This window comes from Microtus ochrogaster, chromosome X (assembly GCF_000317375.1).
Source record: "Microtus ochrogaster isolate Prairie Vole_2 chromosome X, MicOch1.0, whole genome shotgun sequence".
Lineage (NCBI taxonomy): Eukaryota > Metazoa > Chordata > Mammalia > Rodentia > Cricetidae > Microtus > Microtus ochrogaster.
In genome coordinates, this window is record NC_022026.1 from 27,045,645 (window position 1) to 27,067,676 (window position 22,032).

At 38.9% G+C, this 22,032-nt stretch overlaps 1 protein-coding gene across 1 annotated transcript; it reads right to left on the reverse strand.

Moving 5' to 3' along the window:
* Nucleotides 1-871: 871 nt before the first annotated feature.
* LOC101981101 (probable G-protein coupled receptor 83) lies at nt 872-8,208 on the reverse strand. Its single transcript, XM_005358643.2, has 5 exons — nt 8,012-8,208; nt 4,434-4,880; nt 4,112-4,237; nt 3,671-3,804; nt 872-3,265 (listed from the first exon to the last, which is right to left on the reverse strand). Exons 2-5 carry the CDS (start codon nt 4,800-4,802, stop codon nt 2,539-2,541), a joined length of 1,356 nt encoding a protein of 451 aa, XP_005358700.1. The 5' UTR covers nt 4,803-4,880; nt 8,012-8,208; the 3' UTR covers nt 872-2,538.
* Between the last annotated feature and the right edge of the window lie 13,824 nt (nt 8,209-22,032).

The following is a 22,032-nucleotide window of genomic DNA, read 5'->3' on the forward strand; positions in this document are numbered from 1 at the left end:
TGAACCTAGTAACAACAATAATACCTGTTATCACAGATAACTCTTACAATAGCCCTGTAAGGAAGTAGGTATTATTATCCACCTTTTATAGATGAGGAAACTGGGGAACACTAAGGCCACATGACTTTCCTAAGGTCACACAAATAGTTGATGCAAGGAAAAAAACATTGTTGTCCCATTATTCTGAGTCCCAGGCTTGTTTCCATTGTAGATACTTCTTGCCTTACATCAAAATCAAAGCACCAAGTGCTTTTACTTGTACAGATGCTGTATCGATCACACATATTGAATATGTGCTAGATTTCTTTCACGAACGGGTTTCTTGAAGCCATTCATTCTTTGCTAAAGTAAATCAATTAGATCACCAAAGTCTCATATCTAAGGTAAAGTTTGTGGCCATGAATAAACTTGTCTTCTACATAAAGTTAGTTAAATCAGTTCACAACAATATAGTTCTTAAATTTATAAGCAGATACTAATGCCTACATTAATAATCAGATACTAAATTTTAATTATTCACAAAGAAAATCTAAGCAAACAATTTAGAGGAATGCTGAGATCTCAAGGAAACTGTTAGACTTTTCTCAATATCCTTGCGCATGGTGCCCTCTGATGGATTTTCTAAACCAACTTAATACACAAAAGCAAGAATCTTCACTCATGTTCACTCTCTTTTTAGGTAGGAAGGGAAACTCTATGACAAAAAGCAAGAAACTGAACGAGGGAGATTTGTGTACAGGGAAAACCAGAAAAGGAATAATGAATTAGTATTAGACTTAGATCAACACCAAGGAGAGGAGGGAGGGAAGGAAGGAAGGGGAGAAGAAGGGGAAAGGAGAGGAAGAGAGAAAGAGAGAGACAGAAGGAAAGGAGAGAGAAAGAGAGGGAAGGTGGGAGAGAGGAAAAGCAAAGCAGGGGAAGCAAACAGAAAGAAGGACTAGAGTCTACAATGGAACAAAGCACCGGAAATGAGGAGGCTTCAGTTAGTGAAGAGATGATGAGCCTCAGCACAGGAAGTTCTGAACCTCTGGTTAAGGCAGCAACCAAAATCCAAGATTAAATATCCTAGGACAAACAAATCTGGAAAAGTGAGCACCTGGGTGGAATGTTGAAAGGAGAGAGAAGCAGTGTTGTAGACTATGAGGGTACTTCCGGAAGGGAGTGTATAACACCGTATGGGTGAGACTGAAATAATCAACAAAAGAGAATGTAGACTATCAACTAAAGTGAACTGGGTTGAAATGGGTATATGAGAAAGGGAAATAAAATGAACTTGATTCAGTTAGAGAAAAGCATAGAAAAAGCAAAGGAATGGAATTAGCACATGAGAACACAAATTTGATTTTGAATCTGTACAATTTTCACAGGGAGATAGACAACATCAAAAAAATCAAATCAAATCAAACAAAGTGAAGCACCAACTGTAAGGAAATGCTGTTAACAGAGGCAAAAAGTTGCCACAATCTCAGAGCCTCCAAGACTTCACTTTAAGGCATGAAATCTTGTCTAGGCTCAGTGAGCATGAAAATTACAGGTAGAAATAAGTGAGAGCACCAGGCAGGTGGATAGCATGAGAGGTAACAAGGAGCAATATATACATGCTTATACCTGTGTGAACATAAAAGTGTATGCATGTGTGTGCATGTATGCACTTGATTATGTCATGTTAAGGTATGACAAATTATAGTTGATAGGGAATAGTTTGGGGGTGGGGGTGCTGATCTGCTTGTTGTGAAAGTATTAGGAGAAAGGTATGACCACCAGTCAGTTAATAGTCAATTCAGATGGCCAGTTTTGATAGGAAAGTTCAACAAATTCATCAGAGACCACATATGCCTGTATACACTAGTTCAGTTAGCTCAAAGTCCAAGTAATTCCTCCAGATAAAGTCCATAGTAATCTACAAGATGAGATATCTGAAGCTGGGGAAATCAGTCTAACATCAAAGATCTGTAGACTGGGTATACAGAGTCACATTTACAAAGATGGGGTAATGAAAGTCCAGAGTCGCTCAGCAGTATTTCTTGTTCCTTGCCATGAGTATTTGCCTCAGACTAAGTTGATGCAGAAAGTCATTATATGACAGCACCAAGTCGGTGCACAAGTGCAGTGGAGAAAAGGGTGTTCCCAACGGTAGAGAGGGGCTGGCAAGTGGTCTTCCTAGTAATGCTTTACACAGACCTCTCTCAATCACAGTTCCTCCATCTCACTATCACTACTAGCAATAATCACAGGTCAAAGCTGGAGGCAAAGAAAGACTCTTATTCAGGATATCTAGTTCTTGTAAGTTCATCTTCAAAGGTACTTAAGGTAAGTAACAACGAATTCCTTCAGGGTCTGGCCAGTCAGTTCTCCACATTATGGCACAGTGGACTTATCAAGTAGAGTTCTGACGCCAGAACTAAGACTGTGAGGGTGCACATGATAGTAAAACACTGTACTCAACATCTAAGTTAAAGGTTATGCCATCGCTGACTGAATTGTCTGTGCGAAGGTACTCATTAAGCAAGGTTCTGATGGATCAGATGGGTGCCCAACTTAGTGACTGGTAGTCTGCACGTGAATGCAAAAGTAAGCATCCTGGGTGGAGGGCCCCGCCGCCACCTCTTCATCTAGGGAGGGATCTGGATCTGACGAATCCCCCTGAACAGAACCCTGGGAATTATCCCCTGTAGCCAAACTGGGATCCTCAACTACCGGGGCCTCTGGAACAGCCAGGGGAACTCGTAGCAGTGAAGATGCCTTGAGTTCCTGAAGCTCATGACTCTCAGGTGCATTTATTTTCTGAACCTGGGAGCTCTTGCATAAAAACAGTGCTTGCACTCTTAAAGATGTTACCGATCTTAGTTTGGCACGGAAGCTCCTGTTGAGCCAGCAGTAGATGAAAGGATTGTAGCAGGTGCTGCTCATTGCCAACCAGTGAAAGGCATAAAAAAGCACGCTATCATTCTCTACGCCTGCATTGGATATAAGAACCACATAGAAATTAAGTGGAAACCAACAAACTGCAAAGACCAACACAATAAGTATCAGCATCCGGATGCTCTTCTTCCGCTTCTGGTAGTGTGCCATCAGTTGACGGGCAGATGCATCGCCAATAGCATTCTGGAGCCACAGCCTCTTTCCTAGGTGAGAATAGGTTACAACAATCACCATAAGTGGCAGAACGTACAGCAAGATAAATGTACCAAGGTCCACATATTTCGAAACCAGCTGGCTGGGTCCAGGAAAGGAAGGGAGGCAGTAGCTCATGGCAACACCATCCCTGGAGGAAAACAGAAAAAAAAGTTAAGATAACTGAAAAGATCCCAGAAAGCTTCTAGGAGCTACTTTACACTGTATGTCCATAAGAAATCTCAGTCCCTTGATAGTTTCTGTCTTAATTTCTTCAATTTTGAAATTAAGGGGTTGCACTAAAGTGTTATCTCTGGTGGGCCTAGTGTGGGTATAGAACAATCTGAACACAGCTAGATTCTTCATTACTAGTGACCTTAACTTGATGGCCCATCCTCTTGGTTCCACTAACACATTGGAATTAGAAAATAACACCATATGTTTTATTCAGGAAAATGGGGGATGGATGAAAACAAAGTTAAGAACATTGCAAATGTCCACTTTCTGGGAGTCTCTAGAAAGAAAAAGGTGAAATTACACATTATGTCTGACTTACTCGTTCAAGAAGATGAATAGATTCTGGTAAATTGCATGTGGAAGAGCAAGGAATATAGCAATACTCCAGATCACGGCAACAACCATTAAGCTTTGGGAGTATGTTAGCCTTGGTTTCATTGGGTGCAGAATTACCTACAAAAGACCAAAAACACCCTTCGTGAATCAGCCAAGATCAGTGTGGTTTGCATAATCAGACACAGGTTAATGAGTTTCTGCTTGGATTAAAGAGAGATACAGAAAACGCAAGTACAGGGCTGAAACTCTGAAATTCACAATGGTATCTACCTATGACAGTGGGGAGAAGTATCAGAAGCAGTCCACAAACATATTCTAGTTTCAAATACAGCTCCGCCCTGTAGATTTCTGCAAGATGTTTAGTGTTCCTGACTCTTTCCCACCCCCTGCTCTTTTATTCAAAAGTGCCCTCAAGTGGTCTTACCCGGTGCCGGTCCATGGCAACAGCCATAAGTGTAAGAGTTGAAACATGGAGGGAGCAGTACTGAGCGAAACGACTGACATGACACAGGGACCTACCAAACACCCACTGGCCAGCCAGGAAACGAGTCTAAGGGACAAAAGCAAGGAAAAGGTGTAGGTTATTTATTCAAATGTTATCCTCAAGCACTGCGGAGAAGCTAGAGTCTAGATGGAGGCCCCAAATATGTATATTCCCTTTTGCTTTTGTAGTCCCATCACCCACCCTTCAAATGGAACAGCATCTTTTTTTATGTACTGAAACCAACTCTCTATACATCACTTACCATAGCAAATGGACAGTTGAGGAGGATTATCGTAATGTCAGATACTGCCAGATTGAAGATGAGAAGGCCCGTTGATTTTTTGATTTCATTGTGCTTGAGAAAAACCTGGCATACCAGGCAGTTGCCAAAGAGAGATACAATTGTGGTGATAACATATGCAATACTCAGCACAACCTTAGCAATGATGTGGGCATTGTTCCCTAACCATTTTCTCATTGATTCTGTTGGATATTCCCATTCTGCAGTTGAGTTGGTTCTATTCACACTTGTGTGACTGTAATTTTGATCCTCGATCAGTGGAACCCAACTGATATTTGGTCGGAACCAATCAATTATAGTTTCCATTTGTGACAGCAAAGAAATGTTCATTTTTGTTTAGGGAGAAGAAAGGATATAGATGATGAAGTCCTTTTCCAAATCTTCACAAACAGAAACTCCTGGTTCCACCTAAAATGGAAATGATCAAAGACTTTAGCATTTTATAGAATAGTGAGCCCAAAGAAGCCAGGATCTAAGGTGTTAACCTTTTTATAATAAGAGGAGAGAAGCCAGCACGCTTGCTAATCAACTCACTTTCATTAAAATGATGGAATCCTATCAAGCCAATTAGATCACCCATATAGAATGCTACATATACTACCTTGTTTTATTACCATGATAGTGTATAAATCTTGCCTAAAACAGTCACTGCCTTCTAATATATTCGATTAATCAATTGCTTAGTAATAAATGCATAATCAGAGTTGTGTTATTGAGGTCTAGCAAAATAGGTAACTCTAGATTATTGCCATAATTTGTAGGGTTATGGGAGTCTGAACTTTCTACCTTGCCTTGTGAAAGCAAAGATAGGTCTTTGACTGCTCTGACTTGTACTGAGAATTTTATATAAATAAAACGATCAAGCCAGAAAAAAATGGGCTTCCAAAGACGTGACTAGTCTCCAACTGCAGGAGCTTGAAACTATTTAAGAATGTGCACTTTTACATACATGTAAAAGGCTAGGATGTCAGAGACTGTAAACTTAAAGGTAAGATTTTTGTTTACATTTCTATACTACCCACTCCTGTCACTAACTTGCAGTATGACTGTGCAAATAACTATGCTTAACAAAAATTAGTTACATATTTCTAAATTTTATAGAAAGACCTGGAATGTTTCAACATAAAGAAATGAAAAATTTGTGAGACAAAATGGGTGCTAATTACATAGTCCAGTAATTTTACATTGTATACATTTGTCAAAATGTAGTAATATACTCATAAATATGCCTAGTCATCGTGTCAATCAAAAATAAAACTACATACTTAAAAGCATTTTTTGCCTTGGTTTCTCCAACTACCTAGCGGCAATTATATATACTTCAAAAGCCAGTGGAATAGATTAAATTAGCATCTATAAAAGAAAATGTCTACAATTCAAACACCTTCTTCAAGATGGAAAAATCTCTGGGTTTTCTGAAACTGGAAAGCTACTTTTTGTTATTATTCTTAAACAAATAAGGTTTGGCCATAAGGGAGAAAATGGTGCAGTGTGTGTGTGTGTGTGTGTGTGTGTGTGTGTGTGTGTGTGTGTGTGAAGTGTTTTGTTGTTAGTGCATGTCCATGGAGGTTATGCATGGGCATTTGTGTGTATGTGTTTTGAGTTACTGATTTGTTTTGTTTTAAAAAGTTATGTTGTTGCTTATGTGAATTCACATGTAACATGACTATATTTCCACAACTGCAGACTTGTAAACTGTGCATTTTCTAAACACCACCTTGTGTGCTTGTGTGGTATGTTTGCATGCTATATGTTTATGGGATGAGTTTCTCTGCTATGCATGCTCTTGTTTTGTATGTTTTGTTGAATGCATCTGGTATATGTTTGTGTAGAACAAATAATGCATTGCTGTCTATGATATTGATGATATGGGGCAGGAGACACAGACCTTCCTTCTTTTTTCCTTTCTACTTCCCATCTCTTTCTGTCTCCTTCTCTACCCCACAAAATTTACTATGGAAAATTGGTGATGCAGCTGAATGCCACTTAGCATGCCTGCAGAAAATGGATTCCATACTCCACCCTCCACAATTAAATAAATCCCAAATAATATTTTAGCAGGCAGAGTACTCCCTGTTTTTTTGGGGGGGTTGTTTTTTGTCCCCCCCCCCAGTACAGGTGACACTAAGGCGGAAGGATTACAAGTTTGAAGACAGGCTGGGCTATTAACAATCAGTTCCCCCTGGAGATGCTTAGTGGGAGCCTGTCTTTAAAAAAAAATGTGGTATGGGGGTAAACAAGAACCTTATGCTAAGGTTAAGGGTCCCTTTTAACCACATATATTTCCTAAATGTCCCTTCTGACTGGGGGCAGTCAAGCTATGGTGGGTGACTCCTCTAAACAAATCTGTTCCAACATAGCATCTAAATGAGTCAGGCATTGTGCCTTAAAGGTTTGAGTCTCTGCCCCTCCCTTCATTTCAGGGGAGTATGGGGGGAGCTCCAAGCAGGTTCTGCCATTTTCTAGACCATCAAGTGGGTAAGGGATTTAAAAAATAGGTAAGAACTACTTCTTCCCAGCAAGACGTCTCTTTAGCCAAATGGTCAGTAGGGGGCAGTGGAGAGGAATATATAATTTCATTCCAAGCCCCTTCCTCAAATTTCAGGAGGGTGGGGCTGTAAGGAATTGCGTCATCATGAGACCTCTTAGCCTCCTAAGGGTGGTTGCTATTGGTGACCACCCCTCAACCTCCAGCAACACCCTGGAGACTGAGATTCTATAGTTCTAATTACAGGAATTTGCTCTCTCTCTCTCTCTCTCTCTCTCTCTCTCTCTCTCTCTCTCTCTCTCTCTTTGTACTGCGGGTAGAAAGGATGGTGAACACTGATTCATCTCTACCCTATGCTGGGGCCCCTCCCCAGTTATGGATCAAATGATTCCAACAGGTGAAGGGCTCCCGTGGGAGAAGACTTAGTCTCTACAGCAGTCTTTTATAGCCCACCTTTTCCCTGGAGAGCGAGGTGGCAAGAAGGGTGAGAGATCTGGGGAGGGGGAATAAGACCCTTGCATCTCTGAAACTGGCAGTAGCGAGCTCAAGCTTACAGTTTAAGTGTACTTTGACGCGCAAGAAACAACAACAACAACAACAACATTTCATTGTGAAAGCGTGACCGTGTGGGGGGCTAAAACACCCAGATTTCCGAGAATGGGATGGGATGTGGTAAATAGAAAGGAGGGCTTTCCAGGTGGTTTTGGAGCAGAAATCCTCACTTTTTCAGGAGTTCCAGGATCCCTGCTGATAGAAACAGACAAAAACAGGAGGGAAATTCTAAGAAATCACCCAGAGCTCTTAAGAATTCAGTATTTTGCGCTTGCGGATAACCTGTGGAAGAAATGCATTCTGAAAAAAAACAGCAAACAAACAAGCAAACAGGTTGAGGACTCGGGGCTGTGGGCGCGTAGACTTGGGGATACCACGTCCCCAAATCTTTCCATTATATGGGCAGTCTGCCCATTCTCCCGTTTACCTGGTGTCAGTCTCAGGGACAGCAGCTCACCCCCAGATATCTCCAGTCTTTCCTGGAAAGGTTGAGACTTACCTTAGAACGTTCTATGCGGAGAAGGACTGGAAAGCTAGGAGCCTACCAGCCTCAGTGTGCTGGTTAGGCAGAGGAGAGATGAAAACGGACTGGCGGACGAGCCGCCAGTCCATCCAGGTCCCAGCGCACTTCAGAGCCTGAGGTGTCTCTGGCTCTGCGCTCACAGCCTACTGCTGCAGGCAAGGAGTCGTGCGCACTCCCCCGCGTCAGTGGGACTGGATAGTGACCCTCAGCAATAGGAGGCGGGGCCCCGCGAGGGCTGGCAGAGCTTTGCGCGAGACTTTGCCTGTACCACGAGATGCTGTCTGGGTCCGCAACACACGGGGAGGGTAACGGGGGGGGGGGTAGGGTGTCACATGGAGGGGGCCGTGGGGGGGGCACAGGTGGCCTCTGCTGCTAGATCAGAGCTAGTTCCTTTTTTACTTCCACTGTGTAACTGCGGCTCTAGTCTTCCCTACCAAGCACTCTGGGGGCTAAATCAGACAGAACGTCTGAATTTGGGGAGTGGTTGCTGATGATGGGGTAAATTCCTCTTTTAAAAAAACAAAAATACTCCTCGCTCATCTAAATATGCCCATTTCAGTTTCTCAACCGGAACGTAATTAACACACACCTCTCTACTGACGTTCTTCCATATCTAACCTGCTGCTTCCCACCTCCCCAAGGTAACTTGGTTTTCAGATTTTCTTTTTTTCTTTTTTCTTTTCTTTTCTCTTTTTTCTTTTTCTTTTTCTTTTTCTTTTTCTTTTTTTGACCTGCTTGAAGCCATAGCCAAGCAAACACTATGGAGCCTTCAGAAGCGCAGAATCTTTGAATTTGGAGATGGAAGGTGGCAGGTGAATGGGAAAAATAGAGAAATGACTTCTTTAGAAGCTGCCTCTGAGTGTTCCTTAAATGTTCACAAACATTTGTGATATAAGAACTAACCAGGAGCATTTGCAAATCCAGCATGGTGAATATTTTCCGCGGTCCATTTTTTTTTCTTCTAAAAGAGGAAAGCAGAGGGGGGAACACACGGAAGATGAGAAGAGAGACGCAGGAGGTTCCTGGCATAAAATTCCCGCTTAAACGTAACGTTATTTGAATCGCTTGAGGTTTAGCTATTTTATTTCTAGAAAACTCCTTTCTGCCCTTTTGTGTATGTATATTCAGCTAGATAAAATAGCCTCGGAATACAGTTGTAATTCGTGGACTGGATTCCTCGTTCCTCCATGATCCCTCTTCCGAATTTTCTCGAAGGGATATGTAAACAACCAAGGCTCTTACGTGCAGTGACTCACTGAGTCCCTCTTGGTAGAACAGAGATGCCCTTATCTTTGCACATATGATTTTTCACTCCATGATATGCAACCTCTCCAGGTTTCTGTAAAGCTCAGTTTTTCTTTCAGGTAGTGTGAAAATCCCATTCCCCCCGCTCTTTTCAGCATATTTCCCACCAAAGAGTTCAGGAGTAATTCCACCTATCAAATTCAGCAAAAATCTTCCCCTAGAAAGAAAGATTTTCTTGAATCTTTCCTACACACCCTGGATTTCCTTTGGAGACTGCAGGAGACTCCCCGCGTGCCATCTTTGCATGAGCTTGTGTCGGAGACCTCCCACACCAGGGACCTCTGGCTTTCAATACAATGAATTTTTTTTCAGAATGGGAACACCTCATAATTTTCCCTCACCCCAACTTTTACCGGCAGATATTAAAAACCTTTCCATTGGACATAAATGTTTACAGAAAATTTGTGTTTACCCCAAACAGAGTAGAAGCAAGCTCATCATTACAGCATCCTTAGGTTCCTTGTACGGTCTGCTGCATATGCTCAATTCACTACAGACTGGACAAGGAGACATTCAGTCTTTCCTGGACCTGAAAATTTATCAAAATTGCCTAAGTATCTTCTTGAATCTCTCCTACACCTAAATTTAGTCCTAGGCAATACTGAAGAATTCCCTTTCTTCCTACACTTTCCCCACAGATCATCCACCATTCAGAAGCCAGCATCTTCACCTCACTCAACATTTCTTCTTTAGAAGGGTCACACTGGGAAAGGCCTTTTCCAGACCGGAAGAGAGGCCACGTACTCTAAAAACAACCCTCCATTTCGCTAAATTTCCATATCATAAGTCTACCTCTGACAGACACGGATCAAACCCCTACAGGTCCACAATTCTTTCAGGCTCCAAAAGCCCTTCGACTAACAGTGGCATATCCACGAAAGAGCACAACCAAAATGATCACTTCTGAGGAGTGTCTGAGGGCAACCAATGAATTCCAGACCTACAAGGCAGACATTTCGATAAGAAAATCTAGCTTCCTTTAATTCAACAATGGCCTTGAGGTTACTTCCACTCATTCCCCTGCTGCCTGAAGACCACACAACTCCATTTAGCTTAGCTGTGTCCTTTCCCTTCTGGCTCTTTGTCCCTCTCCTAGGTAGGCAGGCAATACTATCGCCAACTTTGCAAAAATCTTTTTTTCTTTACCCTGCCAGGCTTTGATACAGTGAAAAACACAGCTCCCCATCCCATTAAGAGTGCAGGATTTGAGTTGGATCTTCAGATCGCTTCTAAAGCTAGGGTTTCCGCACTACTTGGTATCCTTGCGAAATCTTCCATCTAAGTAACGCAGCGGCTGCACGTGTGGCTCACGGAGAGTTAGCTCAGGCCAGCCAATCAAGGGCTGAGGCAGGAGAGCACCAGCTCTGGAGCTGTCAGGCTCTTCCCACAGATCAAAGCTCTCCTGGTAACAGATTTATAGGCTTGCACAGGGAAGGACGGAGTGGGCGGCGCTCCAGACCATTGGTTCCCAGAAGGGGCGCAGAGGGGGGAGGAAGAAGAGGCTCAGGGCTCTGTGGCTTCTTTTGCTGCACACGGACTGCCAGTTTTGAATGCTCTAACTTGGCAGGCAGTTTTCCAAGACACTATTTCCCAGAATTCAGGTTCAAATGCAGACAAAATGTCTGTATTTATCTTCCACTCCACCACAATCTGAACATCTTTCTAAGGCATATATCTGGTGCAACAAAAGAGAGAGGTAAAAGAGGGTTTTTGTTTATTTGTTTGTTTTGTTTTTGTCGAACATAGGAGCACACCTGGCACCTAGTCTTATACATTGGTCTTGATTTAAAAGTTTTAGATCAATACCAGAGTGGATTTACGCTTCACATAAGCAAATACTTTTCTTTAGAAGAAAAAACATAAAAAAGACAAATAATATTTAGGTGGAAATATTAGGGGAAAAGCAAAGCTGCCCCCAGCCCCATATGATTTTAGGCATTTCCATGATACCCCAAGATAAATTCTCAAGAATGACAGCATAGCATTAAGTACTCCAGTTTCTCTTTTATTGATTTGTTTTGATTGCATACATTGTGCACCTGGGGTACTGATATATTGGGTTTATCTGAGATAATTTTGTAATTTGTGTACTTTTTGTTGGTAAGTAAGTGTAGCTTGCTGCAGAGATAAAGTCAAGCAAACATCTTCCATTTTTAGTTGCACAGTAACTTGAGGATGTTTTTATCCCATTAAATTGCCTAACCCTGTTGATACTTCCTTACACAGCTCTGTTAATTGTTAAATTGACATACTCAAATTTAAAAGCAAAACTTTTCTTGGCTGAAGAAATGGCTCAGTGATTAAGAGCACTTACCTCTCTTCCAGAGGACCTGGGTTTGGTTCCAAGGACCACATGGTGGCTTGCAATCTGTAACTTCAGTTCCAGGGTATCCAATGTTGTCTTCAGGTCTGTGAGGGCCAAAGGGATAAACAGCATGCCTTTCTCTGTATTTATCTTCCACCTTACAAAATTATATTTACGAGCCTACAAACTGATCCTTCTGACTTCCCTCCTCCCTGCACTCGTAGTTAGAAGCAGTAATGGTTCATTGAAGTAAGAGTGACATAAATACAACTTTTCTTATGTCAATTTCACTGCATATGAATCTTAAATGACTTCCTGTTTCTAAAGTTCTGTGTCTCTAGAGATCTTCTAAAATTTGCCTTCCTTTGGATCCAAACCTACTCCTCAGGCCCTACCCATGACATGTCTCAGTTTTCAGTTTCCACCTTCAATTCTAGTTCTCAGTAATGTCCCCCTTGGCTTTTATCTAATGGTATCTTAAAATATAGTTCACATAATATAAGGCTAACCTACCTACACGTAACAATTAAATGGCTGGGTAATATTAACAGAATTGGGCAACCATCACTGCAATACATTCTAGAACCTTTTCATGATCATAAAAGAACATTTGCTGCCCCTTCCTTCCTATTAACGCATTTCTAACCCTTGAAAACTAACTACTGTACTTTCTGCATATATGAATTTTATATTCTAATTATTTCATGAATAGACTTGTTCAATGTATGATATTATATGACCAGCTTCTTTTATATAGTATAGTGGTTTCCTTTATAAAAATATTACTTTATTTCATATGTATATGTCTTGTGTCTGCATATATGTATGTGCACCATATGCATACATGGTACTCTCGGAGGCCTGAAGAAAACATTGGATACACTGGAATTGGAGTTATAGATTATAGGCTACAATGTAGGTTTAAATGTGTCTGGTAGTTAAAGGCCTTGAACATTTTTCATTTCGATTTTGGCCATTTGTTCTCCTTTGTTTGAAGATGGATGTTCATTTCATTTGCTCGTTCGCTAATGAAGATATTTGCTCATTGGTATTTGTTCATTTTTTAATGTTCTGATATTAAATTCTTTCTCAATCTTAGGTATTTACTTTTCTTTTTGAGGTGTTGAGAATAGGATTCTTTCTAATTTCTTTAACAGTGAGTTAATTTCCCTTTTATTTGCATTTCTTTCTATAAATATATATTATCTAACTTACTGCTATCATAGTGTATATGATTTTATCTCATTGTGTTTTTTATTTGCAGAAGTGTAGCCAGAGGTGTTATTCAGGATCTCTTTATGTGACAAGTAACAATTTTCATATCTTCATTGTAAAAGTTTCTATTTGAATTATTGTAATTTTTGATTTTTAAATTATTGAATCTTATGTCTTGCTTATGTATTGTGAGTCTAAATCTTTCATTTTGTTTATGATTTGTCAAATGTTTCTCTTCTGACTTTTCCTCCCTTCTTTTTTTATAATTTGAAACACCAGATACTTTACTTTTGATTATATTCTGTATATTTATTTTCCTTTTGCTACTAAGGGCTTGGGTGCCACATGTAAGAAACAATCATTTTTATTTATTTATTTTACATCCTTACTGCAGTTTCCTCTTTCTCCTCTCCTCCCAATTCCCCACCACCACCACCATCTCCTTTCAACCCCTCCCCCAACCCACTCTTCCTCTGTTTCTGTTCAGAAAGGGGCAGGCCTCCCATGGGTATCAACAAAGCATGGCATATCAGGTTGCAGGTTGCCATAAGACTAAACACCTCCCTTTGTATTTAGGCTGGGCAAGGCAATCCAGTATGAGAAATAGGTTCCCAAGAACCAGCCAGTGCATTAGGGACAGCTCCTGCTCACATTGTTAGGAGTCCCATAAATAGACCAAGCTACACAACTGCCACATGTCTATAAAGGGCTTAGGTTGGTCCCTTGCAGTCCCCTTGGCTGTTGGGTTCCTATGGGTCATGTTAGTTGTTTCTGTGGGTTTTCTTGTAATGTCCTTGATGACTCTGGCTTCTATGATTCTTTCTCCTTGTCTTCAGCAGGATTTCTCAAGCTCAGCCAAATGTTTGGCTGCAAGTCTCTGTATCTGTTTCTCAGATGGAAATTCTCAGATGATGATTGAAGGAATCACCAATCTGATGACAGGAGATGGCAAGCTCAGGCTACCTCTCACTATTCCTAGGTGTCTTAGCTAGGGCCATTCTTGTAGATTTCTGAGAGTTTCCCTTGCGTCAGGTGTCTAGCTGACCCTGAAAAGTTCTCCCTTTGCAGTCATCTCTTTCAGCACTCTTCCCTTCCACCCACCCTCCAACCCTTTACCTCAAGTTCCTGTCCCAATCAGCCTACTTGTCAGGATGGCCAAACATTCAGAAACCATCTTTTAATACAAGGTCATGAAGATTTATTACTATTTTTAATCTATCTTTTTTATTTTTATGTTTTTCTTTTCTTTTTTATTGTTTTCATTGAGTTATGGAATTTTCTCCACTTTCCTCCCTTCTCTCCCCTCGCCTTCTACACTCTCTTGTGGTCCCCATGCTCCCAAGTTACTCAGGAGATCTTGTCTTTTTCTACTTCCAATGTACATTAGATCCATGTATGTCTTTCTTAGGGTCCTCATTGTCTAGGTCCTTGGGGACTGTGAATTTTAGGCTATTTTTCTTTGCTTTATGTCTAAAAAGCACTTATGAGTGAGTAATATGATATTTGTCTTTCTGAGTCTGGGTTACCTTACTAAATATGATGTTTTCTAGATCCATCCATTTGCCCACAAATTTCAAGATGTCATTATTTTTTTCTGCTGTGTAGTACTCCATTGTATAAATGTACCACATTTTCCTTATCCATTCTTCGGTCTAGGGGCATTTAGATTGTTTCTAGGTTCTGGCTATGGCAAGTAATACTGCTATGAACATAGTTGAGTACACGTCCTTGTGGTACAATTGGGCATTCTTTGGGTATATACCCAAAACTGGTATTGCTGGGTGTCGAGGAAGGTTGTCTCCTAATTTTCTGAGAAATCGCCACATTCACATCTAAAGGGGCTGTACCAGCTTGCATTCCCACCAGCAATTCAGGAGTGTTCCCTTTACCCCACAACTTCTCCAGCATAAGTTGTCATCAGTGTTTTTGATCTTGGCCATTCTTATAAGTGTAAGATAGAATCTCGGAGTTGTTTTGATGTCTAAGGATGCTGAACATTTCTTTAAGTGTCTCTCAGACATTTTAGATTCCTCTGTTGAGAGTTTTCTGTTTAGGTCTGTACCCCATTTTTTATGTATTGTTTGTTCTGTTGATGCCCAACTTCTTGAGTTCTTTGTATATTTTGGAGATCAGCCCTCTGTCCAATGTGGGGTTGGTAAAGATCATTTCCCATTCTGTAAGCTGCTGTTTTGTCTTGTTGACCATGTCCTTTGCTTTACAGGAGCTTCGCAGTTTCAGGAGGTCCCATTTATTAACTGTTTCTCTTAGTCATCTCTTTCAGTACTCTTTCCTTCCACCCACCCTCCAACCCATTCCCTCAACTTCCTGTCCCTAACAGCCTAATTGTCAGGATGGCCAAACAGTCTAAGGTGCTGCATTTAGAAACCATCATTTAATACAGGGTAATGAAGATTTATTCCTACCTTTTAAAAATCTATCTTCTTTTAAATAAAAATTTCAGATTTAGGCATTTGAGATTTTGTTCCTTTATATGTAAATTGCTGAATATCATATGAAATATTGGTCCTATTTCATTTATCTGCAAGTGATTACCCAGTCTGTCCAATTTCATTTTTTGAAAGTGTTATTTTTCCTCCAATATATTCTCTTGGAATATTTTTGAAAATCCATCTATTGTAAGCATAAAAAATAATTTTTGAAGTTTCAATTTTGTTCTCCTGATAGCTCTAGACAATTATCTCACCATCATGATTGTTATAGCTTTGTAGTAAAATTTGAAACAGGCATCTGTGCATCAGATGTTTTCCCTGCAAAATAATGAGTTTAATCTTATGGATTCTTTGATATTCATGCAAAATCTGGCAACACCTGATCAGTTGGTTTAAATTGCTAACCTGAAGTCTGATAAGGATTCCATTGATACATAACTGTTGTGAAGAACATTGCTATCTTAATATTTTACTTTCTAATCTGTGAATGTGGGATAAACAAGGTATCTTTCACTTTATTTACATTTTCTTTAATTTTTCAACAGTTATTAATAGTCTTCAAAATAAAACATTTGTATTTCTTTTGTTAAATTTATTCTTTTATTACTTCTTTTCTTAGAGACCTTCTAAGCAATCAATTGTTACACTATGTCTTCATACAGACTATGAATGCTTAGCAGATATTTCTGTATTTCTAAATTATATTTACCTTCATTTAAAATATTGTTTAGGTCTGTATAAGATTATTAGTTAACAAGTCATATGACTTTGAGTACACACTCTCTCTCTACCTTCTGAGCTCAGAGTCTGATTTTCATCTTGCAGAAGGTTCTTTTGTATTGGAAAGCTACCTTTGTAATGAAGCTTTGAATATGCAAACAGAGAGAGAAAGAAAGAGAGGAGAGAGACTCTCTTTTCTCCCTTTTCTTTCAGTATTTAAACTATAATATATTTAGTTATGGATCTCTAAGTTTATTTTGAATTTGATAATTATTCTGTTCATTTAGCAATATTATTTTTTCTTTCTGATAGAAATTACATTGTCTCTATTGACCTAGCTTCAATTTTTTAGTTCTACAGTACAAATTTGTTGGGTCACTCTAGTGAATTTTTATGGTTCACTTTACTTTTTCTGTAGAACTTATACTTGGTAATTTCTATTTTATTGGTATATTGTTCTTTGAAACATTGTAATGAAACTTCTTTCATTTAATTAAGCATATTATTTTCTTTAATTAAAATTGCTAAATGTTAAATTCAAATTCAAACATATTACTTCTAAAAGGAAGTTTCCATTGCCTCTATTTTCTTCTGTGGATATCTGTTTGCTTCCCATTTTGGGTATCTTGTTTTTAAAATTGACTGTTTTATATAATCCATTGTGTAAACTTTGTACCTAAAACTAGAAATTGTTATTTGCTTATTTATTTGTTTTTGAATGGATGGTGCAGTTTCAATGAAGTAAATTTCCACTACAGCAAGCAGCCTCTGATGTTGCTGTTCAGTGAGTTCAGGCTTGGATACTGCACAGTCATTCTGGGATGACAGTGGTTTTAACAAGAATATTTTTGTCTCCTTTCCTGATCTCTTTCTTTCATCTGTCTTCTCTGATGGTATCATACCCAGGTATTAACTTTCAGTGATTGCCAGATGATTGCAATATTGTTTTCAACAATGCTCTGGAAAATAAATTGCTCTACCGTGATGCAATTAAATGTGGACTTTATTCTTGCAGAGTTAGTGTTTTAGGCCAGACACTGAGACCCTCTCTAAAAACTGGGTTGAAGATTGTTTTTAGCCATCTAATTTCCTGGCTCTTCTTTTTAATATAACTGTTCTGAGGCTTAGGTTATTTTTCTTATTGGGCTACCAGATTTATTCCATGGTTTATTACCTAACTCTCTAGAATTCAGTAAGTCTCCAGATTGACTTTCCTTATTTTCAAAGAAAGTTTTATTTGAGAATGCTATTTAACTATTATTCTTGTGTACCATTGCCTTTTACACTTTATAAAAAACTCTGTATCACTGTTCCAGATCCAAAGGAAGGAAGTGTCTTTATTCTGGAGAGACACTTGTTTTATAAGCAGAATGCTAAGCAGGGTGATAACCATTAATCAAGTATGCCTACCTTTTCTGTCTTGGACTCTCTTCCTTACAAACTCACTTGTAATGAAGATCAGGACTTAGTGTGTGTGTGTGTTGTCATTGACTGGAATATACCTTATATTATTCATGTGTTTGAGGGGTTCTAAAACTTGTAGCTCTTATCTGTGCTGGACTTTCTGAAACACACATGTTAAATAAGTAAAAATAATAGTGCATTCCTTTGCCATCTCAGAAGATTTTATGCTTGTATATTGTGAAAGAGACTTATATTTATGATCCTGCTGCCCATTCTAAAGCTTCGACCGTACAAAGCTGAGGACAGGAGAAAGGAACAAGCTGTAGTACAAATCCAAAAGCTTTCATTATGTCAAAAAAATTACTGAATTTTCTTAAATGAAAATCTTATAATTTTCTGCTTACCTTACAATATTGAATGAAGGCAGACTAAACAAAGCAGACAAAGCTTTTCTGGATGAGATAAGATTCAAACATGACTTTGAAAGTGCTTAGAATTCATGCAGTCTTAAATGAAGGATATAAAAGCATAAAAAGAGCAATGGCGTGTTAATGTAGTCTGAAGTGAAAGGGAGAGAAATGGTGATAGCTGTATTAAGAGGGGCTGATGAAATAAAAGATCAAGTTATGTATATGCTGTATCTGGACCAGAATATATATTGGCTTGGGGTTAGAATGCCACAGTAATAGAGAACACAGACTTAGCTACTTGTGAACATGGTTTAGGGTATTGCGTTAAGGTTTTTCACTGAAACCATTCAACAAATAATGTATATATACTGTGCCCTGGGCGTTGTATTCAATGTGAATAAGATGACCTGTAAATGAAGAAATTGGATGGAAAGATAATTGAGGGCACCACTGACAGATGATGATGAGCAGAAAGGAGAGAATGAAAAGGTATGACTTGTCATGAGGACCATTCAAATTTAAACTTCCAGTCCTCCTACAGCTTATTTTCTACTTGAATACAGACTGGTGACTTAAATCTGAGGAAATCTTGTCCCAGAAATTCCTCAATGAAACGAGGGCACATGAAGCCACTTCAAACCTCTTCTCTCTATGGTCCAGTTAAAAGACTTCGGAAATCTGGAAAGACTTGTGGCAAGGGAAAGCAATGCTATGGTAAAGACCTGGAGAGTGGCAATATCTATTTTCAATTACTGGTTATATTAAAAAATATTCTGTATTGGAAGAATTCATTGTCAGTAATTGTCACCAAATCACCAAGGAATAGATGAGTTGTGTATACACTAAGGGCTATGGAAATTCATAGCAAAGAGAGAGATGTATCATATTTTCTATATAAATATGCTAATAATTTAGATTAATACAGGACTTTATAAGACCGTTGAAATAGACAAGGTTTAGAGATTGGTAGAGATAAATATGAAATAGGGCAGGCTGAGCAAAATACTAGCTTTAGCATAACGAGTTGAGGAAATAAATTTGAATTATTATGGTAGTGTGGTGAAATTATGTCAGATATCAGTACAAATGATGCAAGCAAGAAGAAAAAAAATGATTTAATTCAAAGAGAGGGAGGAGCAATAACATGAACAAAGGGATCCAGACCATGATGGGGATACCCTCAGAAACAGTTGAACAGAGATCACTGACTCCAGAATGACAGTGGGGGAACTTGCATGGGACCAAATTAGGCCCTCTGAATGTGGGTGAGGATTGTATGGCTGTGTCAGTCTGTGGAGTCACTGGCCCTGGGATCAGGATTTATCCCTACTGCTTGAACTGGCTTTTTGGAATCCATTCTCTTTGGAGGGATACCTTGCTCAGCCTAGATGTACGTGTGTGTGTGGGGGGGTGCTTCGTCCTGCCTCAAAGCTATATGCTAGACTTTGTTGACTCACCATGGGAAGTCTACTGTCTCTGAGGATTAGATGGGGGTGGGGTGGATGGAAGGTGGGGGAAGTGTGAGGAGGGGAGGGAGAGGGAACTGGGATTGATATGTAAAATGAGCAAAGATTGTTTTTATAAAATCTTAAAAAAAAAACAAAAATAAAGTGTAGACTGAAAAACAATACATAGACTGGCCTGGTTTGCATGGTCTGAGATTCCTGAAAGTTGAGACTGTTCTACGTTATTTAATTGCATATCTTTATCTTTTTTTCATCTATCTTTAGTAAGAACTGCTTCGTCACACTGCTTCTCTTTTTGTTCCCATTATTCCTTTCTCCTATTGTGCCTCTCATCTTCTTCCCATTAGAAAATAGTAATCATTCATTTTTACTTTGCAGCCGGGCGATGGTGGCGCACACCTTATTAATCCCAGCACTCGGGAGGCAGAGGCAGGCGGATCTCTGTGAGTTCGAGACCAGCCTGGTCTACAGAGCTAGTTCCAGGACAGGCTCCAAAGCCACAGAAAAACCCCGTCTCGAAAAAAAAAAAAGAAATCATTTTTACGTTGCTTTCATTTTCTACTGATATCAAAATTAACTAATATATTAGTACTCACAAGTATCCTTTACTTCATAAATTTATCAGTGCTTAAGTAATGATTGTTTTTAATTACTTTATTTCCATAGTGAGTCTACACTTTGTTAGTGACTGTTGTTGCAAACAATATTATAGATTCAAGGTAGTATTGGAATGCAAGTATTTTTTTTTTTATTTTTCGAGACAGGGTTTCTCCGTAGTTTTTGGTTCCTGTCCTGGAACTAACTCTTGTAGACCAGGCTGGCCTCGAACTCACAGAGATCCGCCTGCCCCTGCCTCCTGAGTGCTGGGATTAAAGGCATGTGCCACCACCGCCCGGCTCAAGGTAGTATTGGGTATTAATCCTAAACAGCAGCCCAACAGAGGAAAATAATGCTTCAACTTTACTTCAACCACCTTTACTTGAATATTACAAGCACAACCACTGTAATGATAAAGATGGCATGAATTAAAAAATTATTTGACTCCATATATGAGTCTTAATGCAAAAATATAACAAAGAAACACAACAAACCAGGACTACATGTCTCCTACAAACAGGACCAAACACACAACAATTAAATAAATGAGAATGACTTAGAAGAAATTCCAAATAAGGAGTTAAAAAGAATGACTATAAACATGTTAAAGGAAATTAAAGAGGATAGAAAAAATCCTTCATGAAAGGTCAAAGAAAACACACACTAACAAACACTTACCCTACTCACACATATGCTCATGCCAAATGAATGAAATAAGAAGTCAATGCAAGATCTGTAACTATAATTCAATCAAACATATTGAAGAAAAGTCAAACTAATGTCCTGGAAATAAAATTTTTAATCATTCAAATAAACAGCTAATTGAAAAGTTTCCCCAAAACAATGGATCACAGGGAGGACAGAATATTAGGTCAGGAGAGAAGGTAGAGAAATTGGAACACTCAGACAAGAACAAAGAAAATTAATAAAAAATGCATGGTTGGAACATAAGTGGTCATTAAGACATGAGTTAAAATCTACAATAATGGCATTATAAGAAAGAGAAAAAAATCCATGCAAAAGGCAGAGAAAAAAATTCTGATGAAATCAAAGCAAAAAAAATTCCCAAACTTTGGGTAAAAGATGCTGTATTAATCAGGGTTCGCTAGAAAACAGATATGTATGCTACCACATACATGTACACACACACACACACACACACACAATGGATTTATCACAGTGTGTTACATGTTATGGATCTAACTCTTCCAACAATGGCACTCTCCCAATGTAAAGTTTAAGAACCCAGTAGTTGTTTGAAACACAAGTCTGGACATTTCAACTGATCTTCAGAATACCCCAGAATCCTGAAGATGTAGGCTATAATTACAGTGAAGAAATGAGCTTGCCAGTAAGACTAGGAAGAAGCAGGCAGAGAGCAAGCTTCCTTCTTCCATGTTATTCATATATGTATGAATATATAGCAAGTATAATCCATATTAAAGGTGAATCTTCTAATCTCCAAAGACCTGGATTTAGAGTGAATCTTTCCATTTCAAATAATTCAATCAAGAAAAAAAAACTCTTACCATTGTATACAGTCAGACACTTGGGTTTTAGTTAATTCAGAAGTAGTTTAAGTTGATAACAAAGAATAGTCATCACAGATGCCTACCCATGTAAAACACTGGCATATAGAACACTGAGTAGAAAAGATAAGACTAAAACTTCCCCACATCATACTGCAGTTGAAAAATACATAACAATGTGTATTTACTAAAAGTTGTAGGAGAGAAACACCAAGTCACATATAAATGCCCATTACTATAGATACTGTTATTTCAAGAGTAAATGTGCTTGAAATGTTTGTATTTAAACTTATGAAAGACCATAGCTATCAAGTGAGAATAATGCTACACCCCTCACAAAATGCTGCTTATAGTAATTTAAAGGCAAGAAAAATGTTTCTAAGTTCAAATGATGATAAAAGAATTTATGACTATTAAGCCATTCCTGCAAATAATACCAAAATGAATTAATCAGAAGAGAAAGATAAAAACACGCCAGAGACTACAGAAAATAATAAATCAAACTAGAACAGTAGTTAAGCAAATGATAAATAGGAAAACACCAAAAACAATACTAACCAAATGGAAGGAACTGATACACATTTTTCAGTAATAAT

What these genes read in the sequence shown, in the direction of transcription:
- LOC101981101 (XM_005358643.2), bottom strand. Translation starts at nt 4,802, where the DNA reads ATGAACATTTCTTTGCTGTCACAAATGGAAACTATAATTGATTGGTTC. An exon ending in TCAACTGTCCATTTGCTATG is followed by an intron (nt 4,238 to 4,433) that starts GTAAGTGATGTA and finishes TTTGTCCCTTAG; the next exon opens with ACTCGTTTCCTGGCTGGCCA. An exon ending in TTGCCATGGACCGGCACCGG is followed by an intron (nt 3,805 to 4,111) that starts GTAAGACCACTT and finishes GGTCTTTTGTAG; the next exon opens with GTAATTCTGCACCCAATGAA.